At 49.6% G+C, this 15,576-nt stretch overlaps 1 protein-coding gene across 1 annotated transcript in view; it reads right to left on the bottom strand.

The window, feature by feature from the left end:
- Positions 1–15,300, bottom strand: part of TBXAS1 (thromboxane A synthase 1) — a 160,628-nt gene extending 145,328 nt beyond the window's left edge. The window contains exon 1 of the mRNA XM_012767996.3: positions 15,018–15,300. Within this exon, the coding sequence (XP_012623450.2) occupies positions 15,018–15,106 (89 nt within the window). The 5' untranslated portion in view covers positions 15,107–15,300. The remainder of the gene's footprint in view (positions 1–15,017) is intronic.
- Positions 15,301–15,576: the final 276 nt, after the last annotated feature.

Genomic DNA, 15,576 nt, shown 5'->3' with positions numbered 1-15,576 from the left:
CAAGTTGGAGAACCGCTTCCACGCTTGCTCATGTCACTGTGGGCAGGCTCTGCCACGTGGGCGTCTCCAAAGGGCTGCTCAGCTGGCAGCTGACCCCCCCCCCAGGCAGCAATGCAGAGAGCGTGGGAGCCCAGGATGGAAGCCTCAGTTGCTAACAACCTGATCTTGGAAGTGATGCCCGTCACCTCTGCTGTATTCTGCTGGTCACACCAACTGCCCCTGGTACAGCGGGAGAGGGAACAAGGCAGGGTGGGCACACCAGGGCAGGGAGCGTTTGGGGCCGTCTTGGAGGGTGATTACCTATGCCCCAGTGTGAACAAATTTCATGGAATCACATCCTTCTTCCAAAGTTTCACCTTGGATTTTCCAACCTGGTTTACTAAGGCTTGTGACATCCGTAAGTTATTTCCTCCTTTCATGACATACTGAAACAACACATAGTTCTCCCATTCTTCATCCCATAAAGATGGAGTTAGTGCCACTCTGTGTCAGGCACTGTCCCCGATGCCATTTGTACATCTCTGGGAGAGTAAGTAGGATAAAATTTGCTTTCACTGGGAAAGGAAAATCAGGAAAACTTCAAGCTGGAATGGATAAAAATTGTATTTAAAGACTTCAGAAAATGTTATGGTTAATAGTAGCTAACATTTCCTAAGCACTTGCTGAGGGTCAGGCATTTTGCTGACCCATAAAACAGAATTGCAAAGCATACGATAAACACCATGCCCTGCGATGTCCACCAGCATCCTTGTTCTATCCATTATACAGATGGGGAAACTGAGACATACAGACTGGCCACAGGGGCCTCAGCCTCCTCTGTCCTGACCCAGCAAGAACAAAGAGGGCAAAGAAACTGGACTCGCCTCCTAGGGCTCCTCTAACAAACGCCCACAACAGAAACTCATTCTCTCCCAATTCTAGGGGGCAGAAGTCTGAAATAAAGGTGCCGGCAGGGACATGCTCCCTCTGAGGACGCTGAGGATGCTAAGGGAGGACCCCTCCTCGCTCATGCCAGCCTCGGGCCGTTGCTGGCTTGCAGACGCATCGCTGGGCTCTGCCTCCATTGTCACTCGGTGCTCTCCCGTCTGACTGCACCGTCATGCCGTCTTCCCTCCCTGCATCTCTGTGTCCGACCTTCCCTCTTTGCGTAAGGACACCAGTCCTCGGATTAGCAACCACCTAATCCATCTGGCCCACCCTCATCTTCACTTGATTACATCTGCAAAGACCCTGCTTCCACATAAGGTCCCATTCCGAGGTTCCGGTGGGCACGGATTTGGGGAGGACACCACGCAACCCAGCGCGAAGACCCTGAGACCCGGCAGCCGCCCCTGAGAAAGACCCAAAGGAAACAATCTGCATGCGTGTGTCAGTGGAAAGGGGTCCCCCTCACCACCCCAGGGACACAGAGCACGTGAGACGGAAAGAAACCGACCCTAATAAAAGAAGATACTAATTCAAAAAAACATTTTTTCCCCTGGCTCACTCTGAATGTTGTGCTTTTTCTGTTTTGTTTTTGCTGTTTATTGTTATTGTACGAATCTATGTTTTAGTCCTTTCAGTCGGCACATCCTTTTTACGGGAAGAAAAGGAAGTGAAGCTCCGCGGCTGACAGCAGATTGCAGGAGCACCTCCCTGCTCAGCGTCCTCAGCAACTTCCTAGAGGAGCGTGAGCGAGAACGACAAGGAGAGGCGCGGACGTGAGACAAGAGTTCCTTTCATCTCTGAAAGCCCAAGTTAAATTCACCACGTGCAATAGGCCCCGTGGTGCTGGGCCACACCCCTGCTTCTGACAGCCACTGGCCAGCCCAAGGAGTGGCTTCCGGAAGGGCAAGAGATAAACATTTTTTCACTTACTAACCCAGAAGGGCTCTAGCACCCATGAGAATATTTAAAACCATTCTGGAGCTATTTATGTTTTCAGCATAGCCCTTTCTTGGATAACAACATCTGTAAATTTACTGCCCAGTGCAGAACAATGAATTTGTCCCGAGCAATACAGCTCACAATCTGCAGGGGTGTCCCCTGGTTGCTGTATTTCAGGGCACAGAGAACACTTGGTGCTTTCTGCAGTCAGGTTTCCTTTGGTGTTCTGGACGTCAGACATGCCTTCCCAAGTCCTGCTTTTCCAGGCTGGAGTTGAAATCTTACGACCCTTCTCCATCCCATCCCCTGAATCAATTATTTGCTCTTCCTAAACTGTGCTCTGGCTGCATCATCAGCCAGGCCCTAACCCCTGTTTGCCTAGATTTGTGCCCAGGCTCAGTCCAGGTCCAACCTGAGCCTCTACACTAAGCTCCGGACTCTGCTTCAGCACTCTCGGTGCTGGGTCAGCACTCCACAGCCAAGCCCCGCTGTGACCTGCCATGTCCCGCTGTGACCTGCCATGTCAGTGCCTTGGCTGGCGAATTCTCCATCAGTGTTTTCATTTATAATAAAAATCCAAATGCTAGCCGAGGGTGGTAGCTTGTGCCTGTGATGTCAGCTGCTTGAGAGGCTGTGGCAGGATCGCTTGAGCCCAGGAGTCCAAGGCCGCAGTGAGCCAGGATCATGCCACTGAACTCCAGCTGGGGCAACAGAGAAAGACCCTGTCTCTTGGGGAAAAAAATCCAAATGTCCATCAGCTTTACATTCTTTGTTCATTTGTTTGTTTTTATTTTTTGTTATGGTTTTATTTTATCCTGTTGCTCATGGCCCCCTTGTGCTTTGCCAAAGATCAGAATCCAGATGTGTGATCTTCAAGTGTGTGGTAGATTGAATCATTGCTCCTGATTCTTCATGCCAGACCTGTACCAAAATTCTACATCAGTGCCCTTTGCCACGTGACTTTGCAGTGCCTCCCACTGCAGTGCATGGAGTCTTCTTCCCCACCCCGTTAGCATTAGGCTTGGGCATGGGGCTTACTTAGCCAATGGATCGTGGGCAGAAGTGGCCTTAAGCCATTTGCAGGCACAGCCCTCAAGAGACATTGCTGTTTCTTCTTGCATTTCTTATATTCCCGTGATCTGTCAGGAGTAGAGCTTCCCCCAACTTCCCCTTCAGCCTGGGCCCCATTACAAACATGTGGAGCAGATCTGAACTCCGCCCTCAGCCTGAACCTGCAGACCACCATGAGAAAAATATACATCGTTGTTTGTCAATGAATCCGGGGTGGTTTGTTACACAGCCTTATTGCAGCAAGATCTGACTAATACAGGCCAATTCATTTGACTTCTCCAGACCTTTATATCTGCATCTGTAAAATGGGGCCATTGGATTGTAATCAATGACACTTAATCTTTTTTCCACACCTACACAACTGAGGGCCATGACATATACAAAACATTAACAGAGTCAGATATTGCAAAGCACCAAGTAAGAGAGGAATTGGAAACCGTTCGTTCGGTTTAGGAACTAGGGGCTTGCTGGGAGCCTTGGGGAGAGTTGTGTCAGTGGAGAACGGGGCAGAAGCCCATCGCAGGGCTGAGGGCAAATGGGAGATGAGAAAGTGGGGTTCTCTTTCAAGCCACTTGGCTGGGAAGGGAAGGATGGGGGAGTGGTGGCTGGGGCAGAATGCAAAGTCAAAGGAGAGGAGGTTGGTGACTTAATTGGTTCGTTGGTTGGCTGGTTGGTTGACTGTCTTGCTTGTTTTATAATGGGAGAGAATCGAAACTGCAAAGAAACGTTTCCAGTGAGCTCACTAAAGATGACGAGGGTAAGGGCTTGGACTAGAGTGAGCAAGAAACAGAATATCTGGTCTGTGAGAGGGAGTAGAGCAAAGCTTAGCAGGATTTATTTACTGAGTCGCTATGCATCATTTACACTTCAAGTTCTCAAGCCCAAGGGCAAGGCAAGTGTCAAGCAACTAAAGGAAGACCAAGTGAAAAACAGGATCGTGCTCTTACTGTTCCAATCGGGGGGAATGAACGTAAATTCTGTCATAGGAAAATTTGAAAAATTTCTGGAAAGCAAATTGAGTTTAAAGCCTGATTTATAGAGCACTTTTCAAGAAATAGATTTTCTTTAATTTTTAAACACCTACAACTAAGAGGTAAACAGTTGCCATCAATAGCCTAATACCAACGTATGCTGGTGCAAGGTTTACCGTTCACAAAGCGCTCACCCTCTCTTTCAAGGAGACAGGAAAAGGGGGGCCATCCCCACTTTACCAAAAAGTGGAGAGGCTCAGAGAGCAGGCAACACCTCTGACCCTCGGGAAAGAAAAACCCACAGTCCTCTCAACTGCCTTCCTTCCCCGTCACGTCTAAACCTGCTGCATTCTGCTGTCTGTCCCCACCACGCCATCAGTGACCATCTCCGGCATCCCCTAAGGCTCCTTAGTGGCTAAATCCAATAGGCATTTTTAAAACCTCACATCTGAGCGGTTCGGGGTCAAAAGCTGCCTAGTGGGACAAGCCCAGGATCATTCCCAACGAGACCCTTGTTTGAAGAACGTCTCTCCTCATTCTTACTCCACAGCAGTCCAGGGGGTCTTGGGAGCAATCGCATGATGTTTAATAAGGAAATAAAAAACACCGAGCTTCCTCTGCCCAGCACCTGCACGGTCACTGTTGCGTCTAGGCCTGCAGGTGTCGGACGGCACTGAGAGCTGACATCTGTTGAGCACGGACGGTGCCTGCGCCCTGTCCCTTCTCAGTCACCCTCCCGCCACGCTGCGAGGCAGGTGCTATTGTCACCCCTCTTTTACCCGCCGGGAAACTGAGACATGGACACCTGACATAGGTTGCATAAGGTCACAAGGCCAGCCAGAGTTTGAATCCAGATCTGATTCCACAGCACAAGCTCTGGGCCATTACCGAAAGCACGGCAAGGTGGCCAGGAGCGGAGTGTTCCTAGTGGGTCTCTAAGGGCAGCGCTGATGAAACGGTGAGCTGCCTGACGTGCTGGACAGTGGCTTATTTCCCTAAATGGGTTGAGCTGTCACCTTTGCACTCTAATTTTTTGTGCAGCAATCCTTTCCCTCATAAATAGCGCAGAGATGAACTTCAACCCGCAGCCCAGTCTAGCCTGAAGTATAGAGACAACATCTTTAATTAAGATCCCGAGTTCAATTCAATGAAATTTTGTCACTTAATAAGTGGAGGTGGAAGCTGGTTGCAGCCAGGAAGGGATGGAAATTCTCCGTGATAATGCTCTTAGCAGCAAAGAACAACTGTCGTGTCCTGGGTGTCTATACATGCCAAGCGCACGCCACACAGAATCCTATAGACAATCTCTTTTAATTCAATTTGGTTCGACAACTAATGGAGTGCCCATCACCCGATGGAAGTGTACTGAGTGCCCCAGGCACAAGGCTAGGATTCAGGCTGAGTCAGAGCCAGGGCTGCTCTTAGGGAGCCAGGTAAGTGGCAAGAGGGATAGAAGATGCCAGGTGCAATGGGGCAAGGTCCCAGGGCACACAGAAAAGTCTCCTAGAGAAGTTCTCACCTGAATGGGGGCAGGAAACGGGTGGTGGAGAGCCTGGCAGGCCAGGGGAGCTGAACCCGCAGAGGGGACGGGACCAGGTCGGGGAGCACCTCGGGAGCCAGGGCAGGAAGACTCCTTCCGGGGGGAGCAGCAGGGAGGGGGTTTGTCCATTGGAGCAGCGAGCATCTGGTGGGTCACTCCGGCTGCAGTTGCAGGACGAATTTGAAGAGCACGAGACAGGAGGCAGCGAGACCAGTGGGGAGGCTACTTGCAGCCCAGGTGCTTGGAAGTCCTCAACTGCAGCAGGAGCAGCGCAGAGAGAGAGAGGGAGGGACAATTCAGGGAACACCTGAGAGACAAGCCCCGCCAGACTGTCAGAGATTGGTCGACTGTCAGGGCGTGAGGCGAGAAAAGAGATTCCCAGAGAGCTGGCCCGCATGGCTAGGTGGAAAGCAAGCTGTATGTGACCCGCCCAAGGTCACCCAGGGGAATAGCGTGTCTGCCCCTAACTGTAAGTTCTCTCCTGAGAACTTCCCAATGACCTCCTCGGCAGCCCCTGAGTCACGAGATGCTGCTGCCAATTTTGGTTGCTCTTTGTGAACAGAGAGAGTTAAAAACCCCTACATGTATAACCGACTACACTCCCTTCTCAATGCTTTGTACCGGAGGTCCCCAGGTGCCTATTGATTTGTGCAGGTAGGGAGAGAGTCCATGAGATATTTTCAATGTTTTGAAGAGCCTAATGTAAATTGTGTGTTTATTGACAATAAGGTGGTGGTGCAGGTTAACTAAAATGTCAAGTTTCTTTGCTTTGGAGTAGAATTATAACTTGATACACTAATGCTTATCTCATTGATCAGCCTCTCTCATTGGCAGAGCTTCCCAATCAGCCTGTCTTTGAATAATTAAAACAGGAAAATCAATCAATCATCACTTAAATATACATTGTTGTTGGGACAAGAGAACATGGGGCCTCTGGGGAAAATAACACAAACAGTAGGTGCTGGGGAAGGGTTTAGATACCATTGCTTTAAACTGTGGGGATTTGTGCTCGATAGAACAGTGCAGGAGGAAGTGTCTGTTCTCTGATGCCACTCTGCGGGGGTTAGACACTTCCTACTCCCCCACACTGGTGTCAGGACACCCCCTCATCCCCCAAGTGCTCTGTGCATCCCCAATACTCCACATCTTCTAAAGGGCTGGGTCCTACATTCCATCCCATCCCCTTCTTCTGCAGTCTTGCTTCCAATTTCTAAAGTGTGACAATTACTTGATCCGTCTGAATTCATGGGATTGTTATCCACAGCACATCAATGAGCAGGAACCAGAACATAGCCTAGAAAATCTTCCACATTTGATGGGTGCATGAACTAAGAAGTAATTTATTTACTCTTGCAATAAGCCACGTGCAAGACATTCTGCCAGGTCCCAAGAAAACGGTACCACTAGTGAGCAAGTCGGAAGGAGACTCATACTACCCTCTCCTGCGTGCAAACACACACACACACATCATGACAGTGATCATTTAGAAACATTGCTGCTATCTCAATTACCAAAGGCACACTCATGACCATTAACATTTATTGAGCAGCTACTATGTATAAGGCACTCACTGGCTTAGGATTCAGGCCCTGCCCTCAGGAGCTCATAGTCAGGTCAGGAAAACAAGACACATGCATAAGCAGCAAAATACTGTAGTAAGTGCCAAGATAACCACAGAGACAGGAAGAGAGCCCCAGGGAGGCAGAGCTCATGGAAGGCTGGCCAGGTTGAGGGGACCTTCACGGAACAGTGACATTTGGGCAGGATTTTGCAGGATGGGTAGGATTTAGTTAAACAGAGAGGACATTCAGGCAGCAGGGACTGTGCTGCATGGCGTGGAGGGAACATTCATGTCGTGTGCAGGCAGGAGGGGGGCGCGTGGGAGGATCAGGGCACCTTTCCTATCAGAATTGGAGGCAGTTGCTGGTTTTGGTGCGCGGCACTGGCTCTTCCCAGCTCTTCTGTGCAGTGCACAGAAACTGTGTGCAGTGCATAGAAACAGGGCTTTGGGGGAAGCCACTATCTATAAGGCCTGGTTTTCAGACCATCTCTGACACCATTTTTCTAGATACTTTCATGGGAGAAAAAAAGGCTGCCCTCTTACTGGGACTGTGCCGAACAACTAACTGTCTGCTGAGGCAAAACCTAAGAAATATACCTTTTCAAGGACAAGTGGGAGGTTTGGGACAGCCCCACAGTGGGGCCCAGCCCCAGATTCTGCGCTGAGGGCTGGGGCTGAGGACAACGGAGAAAGCCCAGGGCTCCAGGCAAAGTCCCCGATCGGTTGACGCTGCCTCCCTACCCCACCCACCGGGAAGCTGTGCTGCATCACCTGTGTCTGGAAAACCATGAAGAAAGTGGCTCTTAATAATTGAAACACCAAGCAACAACACTGTTATCATATGCCCCCTGTCCCTTTCTCCCCAAAGTCCTGTCCCCATGTCCAGATGCACATTATTCCTGCAAACAGAAACAAGTCCCTATTAGGCTACTGGGGTTCCTAAAGATGGGGCACTTACCTTCAATGGCAAATGACAGCCTACTAGGTTTGTTGTTATTACGGCATTTAGGGGCAGGGGTAGGGCTTATTCAGTAGCTTTATTTCTGAGAGAGCCACTTCCTCCCAGGAAAAGTGGCGCCGAGCGTGCATGCAAGCAGCTCCATCCTGCACAAACATAAATCTGATGGTTTGCTTTGTTTAGACAATAGAGGAGAATCTTCTTTCATTCTGCCCAAAAAAATAGAAGCTACTAGAAGCCTGAATTCCTTACTAGATAAGAGAAGATATGACGATAAGTATTAAGATGATTGCTATTGTTTTCTTTAATAAAACAAAAACCAAAACCAACTGCTATGCCCAAAGAGCATGGCCCTTGCACACAATGCCCAGGCTTCCAGAACTGGCTCATACACCTCCTGAGGGAATCACAACAACTGCAAGTCTTATTGTTTTATAATCACATTTTGTTTCGGATTGCAAATAATATTACCCAGTTTAATCACCTATTTGGCAAAATTGGGGCTGTTTTTTAAAAAATTAATCTATCCTCCACAAAGATTTGTTGCCTTGAGGGGGCTCACGAAAGGCTGCATCTAGGCACTGGGCGCCATTCCCGCAGAAAAGTGCTAAGAATGTGTTTTCTGATAGCAGCGTATCTGCAATAAGGGTGCAGCCTATCAGGAAAATGCCTTTGAAGGTCATAAAATTCATTTGGCTGTATAAGTTCTGGTGTGTATGCTGAAATAATCAGTCACGTTACTTTACAGTCACACCTCGTACTCTCGTTCTGGAAAATCAATAAAGTGAGGAGAAGGATAGGGAGATTGTGTATAACTATTTAAAAGAGAGAAAACAAAAAAAATAATATTCCGTGGAAATGGTCCTCGAGGAAGCGCAGACCTAGTTTTCATAAGCAGCCTCAATTTTTATCTCCAAGCTCATCACTGAGTTATTAAATCGAAGTACCCATCATATCCTAGACAAAAATACAAAAATCAAAGAAAGGGAAATAGCGTGCATCCTCCTCTGGATGCTCGGGGGCACTGGAAATGATCCACGGCCTCTAAAATGTATTTCTAAACTGTGTCCATTATCCACACTTTTCATGTTTTGTTCCACCAAATGTTGCAAACTCTCAGTGTTGCCTTTGATGTTTCAGAAATTTTCTCCCTCCTCTCCTCCGCCAGATCAATTCTGCCCTGCATTTCAAGACCCAGCCCAGGTCTTGCTTCCCAAAGTCAAGTCTGACCAGCTGGCGGCCCAGAAAGGCCACAGAGCTGGGGCTGGAAGGGGAGAAACTAGTCATGCGCGAAGCTACAACGAGGCCCCTAGAAGCTTCTTCCTGCGAGTATTTCCAGGCTCCTCAGACACCCTCTCGTCCCTAGGAGCTGCCACCAAGGACGGTTGGGTGGCCCAGCAAAAGGAGGAGTGGCACGATTGGGCCACTGCAGCCATCCAGCCTGGGTGACAGAGTGAGACCTTGTCTTTAAAAAAAAAAAGTCTGGGTATGGTGGTTCACACCTCTACTCCCATGTGGGAGGATCATTTGAGGCCAGGAGTAGCATGGGCAATAGTGAGACCCATCTCTGCAAAAACTAACAAAGATTAGTTGGGGGTAATTAGTTGGGCGCCCAATAGTTGGTAAATACCCCCAATTAGTTGGGCATATGCCTATAGTCACAGCTACCCAGGAGGCTGAGGCAGGAGGATCCACTTGAGTCCAGGAGTTTGAGGTTGCTGTGAGCTATGATGACACCACTGCACTCCAGCCTGGGTGACAGAGCGAGACCCAGTCGGTCAGCACAGACCTGCCCCTGTGGGAGCATCAGCAAACATAGACATCGTCAAGTCCAGACCTCAAAGGCACTCAAGTGCCAACTGCCAACTGCCCACGCCACACGGCAAGTGCTTTTGTAACATCACTGATGGATAGTGAGGGACACTCATAACCGCCCAAGGCAGCATCCCTGCCACCTGGCCGGACAGCTGTGGTTATTCATTTTCTCCGATGTTGAACTGGAGCCAGCCCTACACATTGGCCCTACTTTTGTCCTCTAGACCCCATACCTCCTCTGCCCTGCAGTAAGCCAGACATCAAGCCCTGCAACCTCGGAGTTGCCAAGGGGTGATTGGGACGTTTTGTTTCTCTGCTTAGCAACCCCTCCACGTCCACCAGGCTGTGCCCTGCCCGACCACCCTCTCCAGGGGACTCTTCCAGCGGGTCTTGGTTGCCCTTCCCTCTACAGCCATGCACAGTGGGACTGTGTCAAATGCGCTTGAGAGACACTGGGGAAAAGAAAGTGAAACAGGTTTCTTTACCGAAGAACCCTTCTAGGCTCCTAATATGCTATAAATCTCCAAGAGGGGCCCCACTTACACTTAATTTCCCAAACACTTTTAGGAACATACTTGGGAAATGGTGGGCACATTGATCTTCTTTCTGCAATACCCTCATCATGGAGCCTGGAGGCCTTTTCCCGAGCCTGACTAAATGGCTTCTCGCTCTGACAAGCTCGAAGTCTCCCATCTTGGCCCCCATATTCCATCCCAACGCTTCCTTTTAAATATGGTCTGGTCACTCTGGGAGGCCGAGGCGGGCAGATTGCTCGAGGTCAGGAGTTCAAAACCAGCCTGAGCAAGAGTGAGACCCCGTCTCTACTATAAATAGAAATTAATTGACCAATTAATATATATATAGAAAAAACTAGCCGGGCATGGTGGCGCATGCCTGTAGTCCCAGCTACTCGGGAGGCTGAGGCAGTAGGATTGCTTGAGCCCAGGAGTCTGAGGTTGCTGTGAGCTAGGCTGATGCCACGGCACTCACTCTAGCCTGGGCAACAAAGCGAGACTCTATCTCAAAAAATAAAAATAAAAAAATAAAAAATAAATAAATAAATATGGTCTGGAGCCAGGCACAGTGGTATGCGCCTGTAGTTCCAGCTGCTTGGGAGGCGGGAGCAAGAGGATCACTTGAGCCCAGATGTTCGAGACCAGCCTGGGCAACACAGCAAGACCTCATCTCAAGAAAACAAAAAACAAAAACAATAGATAAATAGATATGGTCTGGGAGTAGATGTGGGTCTACAACTAGAATCCAGTTCTTCCCCACCTTTAAAGCAAGCTCCCTGAGAACGAAACTTCTAGGTATGCTGGTGGACTCAAATCTCAACAATCCGTGATAGTCTTAAGTCTCAATAATCACCAATCACATTTTCATTGAAACCGCTGTTGAAAGGAGACTTAGCACACTGCTAACTCCGAATTCCTGTTTCCAACGTGGAATCGATTCAGACCCCTGGGTCTTGGTGCCGAGCCTTAAATGCAGCTCGACAGGAAAAGCGCTTCCTCCTGCCCAAGACGGTGCAGCCTCCGCCGCGTCCACACGTGCACCTGCTCCCCCCCCAGCCCCGTCCTCACCACGCCCGTCCGCAGCCAAGGGGCGCCCTGTCACTCCACGCCCCCCGCATCCGCCTCCACTACGGTCCTGAGACCTCCATGCCTGAGCCCCAAACTGCTTTCCTCTTCACTGCTAGAAAGGAGCAATTTCCCATTCTTTTTAGTAAAATGTCTCTTTTTTTGGCTAAGTATTCACAATCACTAAAGACATATGAAAATGCAGAAAGACTAAAAATTGAAGAAAAAACAAAAATCACCCGTAACCCCACGTCAGAAAGAAACCCACTATTAGTGTTTGGGCTATTTCCTTACACTCTTTCTTAAAGAAGGAGGAAACTGTCTCCTCCCCGCAGTCAGCTCTGCCGGTTCTCAGGTGTCGCTTGAAAGATTAAATACGCGAGTACTTAAGGTCGCCTCAAGCAACATTCCGCTGGTACAACTTATTTCGTGTACGTCAGATCTCTTCCAGAAGTAAGAATTTCAAACCATTTCATATAGGAAAATGAGTTTTTAAGATGTTTTATCTTGCGTGTTAATCGCCTTGGCACGTGCTCCATGTACTTCTAGCCAGCACAGTCCACGCCTGGCTCCGTCTCCCGCCCCGGGGGACAGCCCTGCCCCTGAAGCCCGGTGCACGCTGCTCCGCCACAGACCCGTCAACCTGATCGTCATCCTTGGAAAATGGTGTCAAGTGCAGTTTCGGGAAAACTATCAAAATATACTCCTAGTTTAAAAGAGTCTCTTTTTAAATGAAATTAACTTTTTGATCTTCTTTCCACATTCATGCATACATTTAATAATTAAGAAGTGTTTATTAGGTAGGTGCCGTGGTCTCTGCTCTACCAGGGGACATGAAACCGGGGTGGGGGGGCGGGGGACCTCTGCAACAATTCAGAAAGTGGTGGCAAGTTGGCACAGCCCGAAAGCACGACAGGCTTTCCGGGAAGGGGCGAGGCATGTGGGCGAGAGAACTACGGTTTGTGTGGGACTGGGAAGGCCGAGAGAAGGACCAGAGGAAGAAAACACCAGGCAGAGACTGGAGGATGGAATTAGCCAGCATTTATTAGATGCCAACTGTGTGCCAGGCATTGGGAGAAAAAAGACGGGGCGAGAGTTCTGCAGGAAAAGCGTCACTGCGAAGGGCCTGTCAGCGCCCGCAGAGACAGAGACAGAGACAGACACTTGCCCCTGCGCTGGGCGCTGGGGGAGGCGGCGGCCACATGCAGGCAGCAGGGTGACCATCCGCAGCACTGCGGACGGTTCAGTACGACCCAGCGCAGGAAGTGGGGACAGAGGGGCAGTGGGGCCCCTGAAGGAGTAGGAGCCAGACGGAGAGGCCTCGGTGCAGGGCTGGCGGGTGAGGACTTCTTAACTCGACCCCCTTCAACCAAAGGCTAGTAGAGCATCCGTGCCATGGACAGAATTTTCCGGAATGTCACAACATAGGCAACCTTGCCCTTGCTCCTGCAGCACGCACAGGCTGGTCAAGGGGACAAGAAGCAACTTTGATGTCCCCCACGATTGCGCCTCCTCAGAGTTAGGCTCCCCACTGCCAGCGCTCCTGGCCCAACAGCAGGTGTGAGTCTTGAAGGACGGATGTGCCCCAGTGTTTAGACCACCCACTCGCCACACGTTTCCTCAGGGGCCAGAGGGCCCCGAGCATCTCCACACCTCTGGCTCTCCTTGCTGCGTGTCCTGTCACCGGAGGAAAGGCAGCCCTCTCTCCCCCGCATGTGTCCTCTCAGGACAGTGGAGCGGGAGGGAGGCCTCGCCTCGATCCCGAGGCTGCCTGGAACCTCGCCTGGAAGAGGAGGGTCTTGAACCCGAGGACCCACAAGCACCAGAGCCACGGCCACGGCCACCCTCTCCCGCTGCCTCTTCCCCTCCCACATCACCCCCTGCAGTCACTGAGCTCACCCCCAGAACCTCTGCCCTGCCTGGGCTCCCGATCCCCACCTCCTGCTCCCTGGCCTTGCACCAGGGCCGCCCGCCCAGCCAGGCACACGTCAACGGGGCAATACATAGTTTTGCAATAGCAAGTGGAAGTCAGCTCTCACTTCCTATTTACCCGCTCTGCTCCACGCCTCTGCCTTAATCTTTGAACCAGGTTATTAATAAGTCCCCAGAATAGATGGCAAACACCTTGCTGAATGGCGCCACGTTGCTGCCCATTCGTTCATCAAACAGTAATTGAGCCCACGCTGTGTCAGGCACTGTGCTGGGGGTTCAGACACGACAAAGACACAATAAAGACAGCAACAAAAGTCTACGAAAGCATATACTTTGAGAACCGCAGAGCATAGCTACTGATGACATTAATATTAATATGCATATTAGTAAGAAATTAAAAATAAACCTTAACCACTAAAAACTTATTTTCTTCTTCTTTTAGGTTACATGGATGGTAGTTAATTATAGCAGCCAACATCTATTAAGCACTATCTACATGTCTGACACTGTGCTTTGGGCTTCACTGAGCAGAGAAACACGTTGAGATGGATTGTTGGGGCTAGGGGGCAGGGGGCTACCATTTGCTCCTGGTTGTGCACGTGCCTGGTTTCAAGGCAAGGTAAGCTACACTGAGAAAAGTCCAAAACATAATTAAACCAGTTAAAAGCAAAACAGTACTGGGACTGAGGCTGGGCTTCAGAGCCAATTTCCAAGGAGTAATTTCATCATCATAGAACATCAAACGTGAATTCCACTTTCAGCTATGCAAATTCCAAAAGAATAATACCTCACATTTGCATAATGCTTGATGCTTTTCAAAGTGCTTTCCCAGTTATTAATCTAGAGGAGGCTTTATTACCACTGAAAACATAAATTAAAATTCCCGTTCCAACTCTAGTTCTGCATTATTTTTTCCCACTTTGCCCTCAAAAACCAGAGCCATCTAAACCCAGGTGCTTTTGATTGAGTGGGCAACTCTAATAACTCTGACCCGCAGGGTGAATGCGCACAGACGTAACATAGTGTGAGGCCTCCGGTCTATAGACGCCACAGAGTCAGGCTTAGGAAAATCTGCTGTTGAATTAACTAAACCACAGTGGAGCGACTCGGAGTTCAAATCTGAGGCTCTTTTAGGGTCTCAAACTTTATGGGAGCTGCAAGCACTCCATTCATCAGAATCCGTTCCCCTTTGTCAAATATTAGAAAATTAGGAAATCAGGTCTCCCACTTTGTCCTTAAACCCACAGAAATCCGTGTCAAGGACTTCTGGCAAAGTAGCCCACGTTTGCCAAGCAGCGCCTACGTCTCATGTGGTTTTTAATGTAATACGAACCAAGAGGCTGAGTTCGCTGTAAATCCAACAAAGGGAGAGGATTTTAGAAAAACGAGGTGAGAAGATATGACGGGGTATGAGGAAATACTTCTACCCAAACCTAATGCCTTTCCAATTTGTTTCTTTTTCCATCTCTTTCAAACTTAATTATGTGTAGCGTTCTCAGTCACTGAATCACCAGCCTTTCCTGACACTTCAATCTCATGCATTTTAGCAAAAGATTAACCTGGCTGTTTGCTTTTAATTCCGAAGCTGTGTTAATACTCAACTCCCTCTAGATTGGAAAAGAAGAAAAACACACGCCCACATACCCCACCCTGGCACCAGCAAGGCTCCATCCAGGGCTGCCACTGCCGACAGTGTCACAGTCCCAGGCCTGGCTGCACTCACCATTTCAGGAGGGCCAAGAGCATCAGGGACAGGGCCACTGTCACCATGGGGACACTGGTTTCCAATTTCAGAGACCCCAAGGCTTCCATTGTTCCTCTGAAGCCCCAGAGCGGGGCTCGTCCAGCTGAAGGAGGGAGGCTGAGCCCACCGCTGTCACGGCAAGGGTGATCTGCAGGTAGACGAAGGAATAGGCCACCACGAAAACATCACACCAAGCGGGTCCCCCAAATGTGCTCTTTCTCAGAGTGTCTCCTTATAAAGAGGAAGGAAGAGGAGGGCAAAACAAAGGGTTTCGGGGTAAGGCAATGAATCAGCAACTTTATTTTCCCGATGACTGTGCTGTCAATAAACATTTATGTTAGCTTCCCAGGAAGGCAGCGGCAGACTGGCCCCCGCGCCGCCGAGAAACAAAACGGTCGCAGCCGTAGACTTCTGCTCCGACGAGCAGCCCTCAGAGAAGGACTCCGCTCCAGCATGTGCCCCTGGATCTACATCCAGACAGAGGGAGAGAATTTTTAACCTTCATAACTAAGTGAAGGTTAAGAGACCTTCACTTAGG

Source organism: Microcebus murinus, chromosome 9, assembly GCF_040939455.1.
Source record: "Microcebus murinus isolate Inina chromosome 9, M.murinus_Inina_mat1.0, whole genome shotgun sequence".
NCBI lineage: Eukaryota > Metazoa > Chordata > Mammalia > Primates > Cheirogaleidae > Microcebus > Microcebus murinus.
Note: the sequence above shows the minus strand (reverse complement) of the source record. Positions and strands in the feature narration are given on the sequence as shown.